We start from the raw sequence: 8,157 nt of genomic DNA, 5'->3' as shown, positions 1-8,157 counted from the left end.
GGTGGCAGTCATGCTGAGTGTTGTTAGGCCACGCAGATAGCAGTTGGAAGGCAAAAAATATTTTATTAGCTTCACATAGTATATTTAAAACATTTTCTATCAAAGGCGGAGCTCAAATTCGCACTCCAAAACGGTGTGCTTAAGTTCTTATCCTAGGGAAAGTAGCAAATGAATTTCCCTCTATTTTGTTGTATTTTAGGGGAAAAGGGAAATCTTAGTAATTGCAATTGGTTTGTTAAATAGGTCGTATGATTCCCACAAAGTGTAAAGGGGAAAAATGTCTTCACTTTTAATTATGCATACTTGAGCCAAAAATAGGTTTAAGAACAGGATGTGGGTTTTTAAAAGTATGAGAAAGTGTTTCGAATGGAATAATTAAGAATAATTAATTAGGATAACATAAAAAGATTAATAGAAGCTTTTTATGTTATATTTATATATATATATATACAGGGTGTCTCAGTTAAGCGTTTCAGAACTTCTAAGAGGGGTTGGGGGCATCCTGACGACTCGAAATCATATAGCAATGTGGGGTCGGAAATGCTTTCCTGAAGCTGTGACGTACACAGAAGCACCATAAAGAAAAGATACCGTAAGTGAAAAATCATTTTAATAATGCATTGAAAAAATTATATGGCCTCCTCGGTCACCCGACCTATCATGTCTTGATTTCTGGGGTCATATGAAAACACTGGTTTATGACACCCCTGTTGACAATGCTGAGGAGCTGGTTGCTAGAATCGCAGTAGCTGCCGGAGAAATTCGAGATATGCCTGGAGTATTGCAGAATGTTCGGATGTCCATGCACCGGAGATGTGAGGTGTGCATTGCAGCCGGTGGCAGAAACTTCGAACACTTAGTTTGACCCATGTGCCTTATGCTTTTTACAATGTATTATTAAAACGATTTTTCACTTACGGTCTCTTTTCTTTATGGTGCTTCTGTGTACGTCACCGTTTCAGGAAAGCATTTCCGACCCCACATGCTATATGATTTCGAGTCGTCAGGATGCCCCCTACCCCTCTTAGAAGTTCTGAAACGCTTAACTGAGACACCCTGTATATATATATATATATATATTTATATATATATATTTATATATATATATATATAATATTCTAATGCACGAAATATTCGTAAGTTAAAAATAGTCTTGAATGTATGCAGGCACTGTAATTTTTTCTATTTTGGAATTTTTATCAGGTTTAATTGTAAAATCAATCATCTGAAGAATAAGTAAGAAACTACTGTTAATTTCATTGAGCATAGGTTTAATATTTTTCCTCCTTAAAGTTTAGAATATTCGGTAAATTCAGCTTAAAAGTAGGATCTTTATGCAACAATTAACCAGTGCAACGATTTTTATTAAACAAAAAAAAAAAAAAAAAATCTAAGGGTGCTCTGTTGCTTACACGAACTTAAATTTTTCGCTTTACGGGTTTGAAGTCAAAACACACTAGAAAATGCAAAAAAATACCTAAGCATGTTACTATTTACAAAATCGTTTTAAAATTAACTAAGAAAATGTAGGCCTTTTTTTTCACTATTAAACAGTCACTTTGGACCGAACTATTTGTGATAATAATGATCAATAATTTTATGAAAAAATTTTATTTAACATATAATCTTATTTGAATGCTGATTTGGCCTATCGGGGAGCATTCTAAACTGCATGGGTTTCACATATGCGATTGCTATATGGACGTTTCTAAACGCGAATGCATATTTTTCTCATATCAGGAATGGATACATTGCTGCATGCAAATTGCTTACGTAATCGTTTGCAATTTCAATTTTTAGATATGCATATAAAGAGATTCCTTCTCTAATCTTGCTAAACTCTTAGATTAAAAAGAATCCGAGTTTTGTAATTAAAAAAAAACATTTACAAATACGTGAGCTATAAACGTATTGTAAGTTGCAGCTCACTGGTATTTTTTAAGAGAACGCCATACCGCGGAAGAAAATTTTCGTCCCAAATTCTCTTTCCCCCCTCATAACTAATATAAAATTTAAAAGAAAATAAAAGTAAGTTCAGACACACCTTGAATAAGTCATGAAGTTTCAGTTACTGAAAAAAATACTTAACTAAAATGAAAAAGATACTTAACTAAAAATATTGAACTAAAATTACAGAAATCATTGCAATATATTTTACTAATTGTAATTTGCTAATGATTTATCATAAATGCCAGTCTTTAATTATTTATTAACAAAATCTTTTTTTAAAAATAATAATAATAATTAGATGGTAAGCAATTTTTTAAAATTTTTTCTGTGCAATATATGTAGTAGCATCGATGTAGGGCTTTTAAAGATATGCTTCGGTCTATTAATCTTTTTTTCATAGTAGATAATCTTTCGTTTACTTTTCTATATAGACCTTACCACCTTAGTAATTTTTCGCTTACACTTTACGACTACGGTAAATGAACCAAGAGCAACGAAAGCATTCATTTATGAAATTTTGATACATTGAGATTTAAGTGATTCGAATATCTTTTTCGAAAAATATTTCCATTTTTAATCTTTTTTTATTATTATTTTGAATAAAAAAAATTTAATCCAGTCTTTTAATGTTTATGAGTTTTTTAAAATATTACATAGTAAGAAAATTTTAATCTTAAAGGAATGGTAGCATCTTTATTTGAATTCCATATATATTATTGTGAAATATTGATTTTTTTACAATTATTTATGAGGTTAAAAAAATGCAATAATTTGATAAGCATTTTCAAATTTTCATCACGCATCTGAGTCCCTCCCCCCCCCCTCATGTGAACGGTATCCATGAGAAATATACTCGGAAACTTCGTGTAATGTTTAACTCAATTTTATAGCGTGAAGATTAGATTATTTTTTGTTAAAGAGATTGAGTTGTCGAGCGAATAATTTTATGAGAACTGAACGAACAAAAAATTAAATTCAAGATGATACTAATTTTTTTATAAATGAATTTTAATACATTCGCTTTTAGAAAATTCAAAAATTTAATTGAATATAATTATTTTTAAAATCTTGGAATGATTTTTTTCTACTTAAACTTCTTTACTTTTCACTGAATAATCCTATTTCATGCGAGAATAATAGATGAGTAAGAAAGCTTTTCACCCTTAAAATCCCTTGCACCCATAAAAATCCGTAAGTTCCTCTCTCCCACTAAAGGTAGAATCAATCCACTATGTCGATCAGAAACGAGGTAAATCGGTTTTCCATTTGAGTCCTTTATCGTCTTTGGCGTCATAAAGATTTGGCGAGTAATGATCTCCTTGTGAGCAGGTGTGGTTTTTCAATAAATTTCCTCCGCCTACTCCATCAATCATTCAGGTAAAGGAAAATGTTTTTGGCGAAACCTACAAGCCGGCAAGTCCTCCACGATGGCCAGTTTGTCCCACTGCTTCATCCAGAAGTTCCCTTGTTTTGTGAATTGGGTTCAAAATTACAAAGCTACAGACTGGATACTCATAAATTCAAAATTGGATCGGCTGCTCAATGCTGGTTACAAAATAGTAAAATCGAAAATTGTACTTCATACTAACTACATCTTTTATAACTTCTGATCTATTTGTCCTATCGACTTGATTTGCAATTCGATTGAGCGCAAAAAATATCTCCCTTGTCTAGTTCCTCTTTTTGGCCCCAGAGGGTTACTAAAGCTCACCTCTTCCATCCATAATGGACCACAACTTGTGAAACAAACCCAGTTATTTCCTCACTCAATTACTTGAGAACTTCATTAATTTCTTCAAGCCTTCAACTTTTTTCATGCCTATTACGAACAACTATATTGAATGATTGTATTATATTATCTTCATTTTCCGGCCAAATTTCATTTTAAAATCTACTCAGTGGTTCTGGAATCTATGGTTACATTACTATTGATAATTTATTTTTTAACACTGCAGTGGAAACTAAGGAAATTTATTTATTCCTTCAAAAGAATCATTTTAATGGGTTAAACAAAAAAGCTGTATAATATTTATGACAAGACAAGAAGACAGTTGGTGATTTTGTGCAGCAAATAAATGAAAGAGTTTGATCAAGCTTTACTGAGAGAGATCCACCTTTCTTCACTACATATATTTTACCATTTCTTGCATCAAAAGTACATTTTTTTTAACATTTGAAGACTACAACTTTGAAGACTTTGAAGAAGATGCAATCGCCTTCCCATCATATCCCAGACATGCTCGATGGGAGAGAGATCTGGTGATCTGGCAGGCCAAGGAAGAGTTTGACAAGCTTGCAGACGCTTCATAGCAACACGTGCCGTATGTGGTCTGGCACTGACCTGCTGAAAAACCAGCCCAGGGCTCTGCAAAAGGAACGGTAGCAAAACAAGTCTTAGGATGTCGTCGACTTACCGCTGTGCAGTAAGTGTACCTCTAATGACGACCTAAGGGGTTCGGCTGTCAAAGGAAATGGCACCCCAGACCATAATGCCTTGTTGAGGGCCGGTGTGGCGTGCAATAGTGAAGGCAGGATCCCCCTCTGCCCTGTGCATCTCCAAACACGTCTTCGATGATCGTCAGGACACAGTTGGTAGCGGGATTCGTCGCTAAAGACTATACGTCTCCAGTCGGCATCATTCCAGCCTGATCGAGCCATGCACCACTGTAATCTGGCTCTATAGTGTGCAGGCGTGAGTGGCAGGTGGCTTAACGGTCGCCGCTAGCGTAGATTTCGCTCTCTCAACCGTCTGTGAATGGTCATGGTGGACACTGGTGTTTGGGTTGAACGTCTGATGGTTGATAGAGATTAAGAAGGCGCTGTGACAGCTGCTCGGACAATCACTCTGTCCTCACGCTCTGTTGTAGCCCTAGGTCGACAGCTACCATCCTGACGCTGAACTCTGCCATTTTCCACCCATCCTTGCCAGCATCTTCGAATCGCCGCATCGCTTCGACTCAAATGACGAGTGATTCTCCGATTTGTCCAACCGGCCTCTTTCAATTCAATGATACGACCTCTGTCAAACTCTGAAAGTTGCTCGTAATGAGCGCGAATCCTGCAGCGAGGCATTTTTTAAGTTGTTGAAAGGTAATCTGCATCGCAATCAAATCAAAAGTTTTAACAACCGTTGAAGAAATGCTCCTTATTACGTCTCCTGGATGCGCAGTTCCAATGCGCCAGAGATCAAACTATTCGTTCATTGGACACCAAATTTTAATCATTTGCATATCTGTTCAAAACATTCATGCATACGAAATTTCAAAGCAATCGGATGATTGCTTCTTGGTGCGTCGATTTTTTTGTTATAGAGTGTAGTTATACCTCGTTACCATAGTCACTGGTTCAGACGAATGGCTAGGGGAGTTCTTACTTTAGACAAACTATACCATATTGACGCGTTATTGTTGGTAAATTCACGGTTCAGCTTTAATACTAAAAGATTCATACCTTCAAAAACAATAAGAATTTTAACAACCGTTGAAGAACTGCTCCTTATTACGTCTCCTGGATGCGCAGTTCCAATGCGCCAGAGATCAAACTATTTGTTCATTGGACACCAAATTTTAATCATTTGCATATCTGTTCAAAACATTCATGCATACGAAATTTCAAAGCAATCGGATGATTGCTTCTTGGTGCGTCGATTTTTTTGTTAGAGAGTGTTGTTATACCTCGTTACCATAGTCACTGGTTCAGACGAACGGCTAGGGGAGTTCTTACTTTAGACAAACTATACCATATTGACGCGTTATTGTTGGTAAATTCACGGTTCAGCTTAATACTAAAAGATTCATAGCTTCAAAAACAATATATATATATATATATATATATATATATATATATATATATATATATATACACGGACGTATATAAGACGTATATGAGTTTTTTTAATATCCATATTTCCAAATATCGCATAGAACTTCTTATAATATACGTCTTGCCTCGAAAAATAATTTTTTAAGAAATATGTGGGAAAAAAATTTCGTTTGCACCTTACAAAAGCTGAAAGCTTTGCATGTTTCATTGAGCGAAAGAAACGAATGTTTCATCGAGATACCACCCCATCCACTCTGTCCTTCTCCAACCGCGAGCAAAATGGAACGGCTCTCTCCCAAGGAAGGAAGGAAGAAGACGTGCTGATGGTGGTAATTTCGGCATTTCGCCTTGCGCAGACAGATTGAAAGCGGTTCAAAACGAAACTCTTTCCTCGTGTACTTATACTCTACATGTAGATAAGGATAATTGATATTGAATAAATAAAAAGTATTCAAAAATATGAAACGTACTACTCAACAACCCAAAAAAAAACCCAAGAGAGATCTCTTGTTTTTTTTTCTTTCTAAAAACGGAAGACCCCATGAACTTCCAACAAATGACAGTGGCATTGTTCCTCGTAATGAAAAATCCCAGCATGAAGAAATACCGGAAGAGGATGAATCGACCGATGTTGATAAACCGAAAAAAGGTAGGAATTCTTTATCTCAGTAATCCTCCGGACGATGATGAAGAAAAGCTTAAAGCGTTGAAACAGTGTTGGATCCCCCCCCCCCGGATACTTTCAAGTTTCTAGTCAGCGTCAGTGGCAAAAAAAGACTCTCTTTTCAACGTCATTGAACTGCTAGACATTCATGGCTTGCATATTCAATATGCATGCAGGGAGCATTTTGGAAAGTATGCGTTCTTCTTGGAAAAAAGGAAGGTGGTCGTGGCAGTCAAGAACTTGGAGCCTTTGTTAGTAAGCCCTTTATAAACTGGAAGTTCGCTTTAGAAGCCTTTGATCATCATGCAAACGCAAAATATCATAAATTTGCTATCGAGCAGGCAGCAAATTTTGTAAAGGTAGCGGAAGGCAAAGTGCTTGATGTTGCCGAATCAGTCAATGTGGAAAACAGCAAAATTGCTCAAGAAAACAGGAAAAGATTAAAAGCCATTGTAGAAACGATTCTGTTATGCGGAAGACAAGAACTCGCTTTAAGGGGAAGCTGTGAAATTGGTGAAATTGGAAAAAATGACCCCGCTCATAATGATGGAAACTTTAGAGCAGTGCTTCGTGCTCGCTCTGGCGATGAGGTACTTAAGAAGCATTTACTAACACAATCAATACACAGTCGAGCCATGTATACCTCATCACAGATTCAAAATGAAATAATTGAACTATCCGGTAAGACAATTCAAGATAAATTTTTAGAAAGGGTAAAAAAGGCAGGCTATTTCAGTGTGCTAGCTGATGAAACACAAGATATATCACGACGAGAACAAATAGCTTTGTGTGTGCGATACGTAGACTGTTCATCTGGAAAAGCAGTTATCCGGGAAGATTTTGTTGAATTTATAAGCGTTGAATATGTTTCTGCTCAAGCATTAGCAACGACCATAATAACACATCTTGTGTCCTGTAATTTAGATATGCATAAATTTATAGGGCAAGGATATGATGGCGCTGCAGAGATGAGTGGTCGATTACGAGGTGTGAGAACAATAATCGCAGAACAGTATCCAAAAGCGCAATTCGTGCATTGCGTGGCTCATGTACTGAACTTAGTATTAGCTCATTCATGTGAAGTACCTATGATAAGGAACTGTCTAGGAACTATAAAATCCGTAATCAACTTCTTCCGAAAATCTCCACTACGGGATGGTCAATTGAAGAAAATTGCCGATGAAAACAACTTTGAACATTCCACTCTTATCGGTCTTTGTGAAAAACGTTGGACTGAAAAACATGTAGCTGTCGAAAGGTTCGCAGAAATGCTACCCGTTGCACGTGCAACGCTTGAAACACTTCAAAGCACTGGTCTTTCAGACGTGGCCACACAAGCTTTTCAGCTGCAGACAGCTGTGGACAATAGCCAATTTATAGTATCTTTGGTCATACTCAGAAAAGTATTTTCGTATTTGATTAAGGTGATGCAGAAGGTGAATGTTGATTTAATAGCCACTTGGAGTTATGCGAAAACTGTCAGAACAACCATAGGAAGCATTAGAAACGAGACACAATTCTCCATACTTTTCGAGGAAGCAAAGAGAATGAGCTCGAACGAAATAGTTGTCCCAAGAATGGCCGCAAAAGCGTCCCAACGCAGCAATGTACCTGGAGAAACTGCCGAAATTTACTACCGGCGAAATGTGTTTTATCCGTTTATATACCGTGTGGTCAACGAACTAGGCGCAAAGATTAAATTTATTACTTTAAGCAATTAA

The 8,157-nt window shown here is 36.3% G+C and overlaps 1 protein-coding gene across 1 annotated transcript; it reads left to right on the top strand.

The window, feature by feature from the left end:
- Positions 1–6,606: 6,606 nt before the first annotated feature.
- Positions 6,607–8,157, top strand: LOC122272096 (zinc finger MYM-type protein 1-like). The gene has a single exon (XM_043055200.2). It carries the CDS (start codon positions 6,607–6,609, stop codon positions 8,155–8,157), a length of 1,551 nt encoding a protein of 516 aa, XP_042911134.2.

Source organism: Parasteatoda tepidariorum, chromosome 4 (assembly GCF_982258835.1).
Source record: "Parasteatoda tepidariorum strain Cologne lab strain chromosome 4, Ptep-v5.0, whole genome shotgun sequence".
Classification (NCBI taxonomy): Eukaryota; Metazoa; Arthropoda; class Arachnida; order Araneae; family Theridiidae; genus Parasteatoda; species Parasteatoda tepidariorum.
Note: the sequence above shows the minus strand (reverse complement) of the source record. Positions and strands in the feature narration are given on the sequence as shown.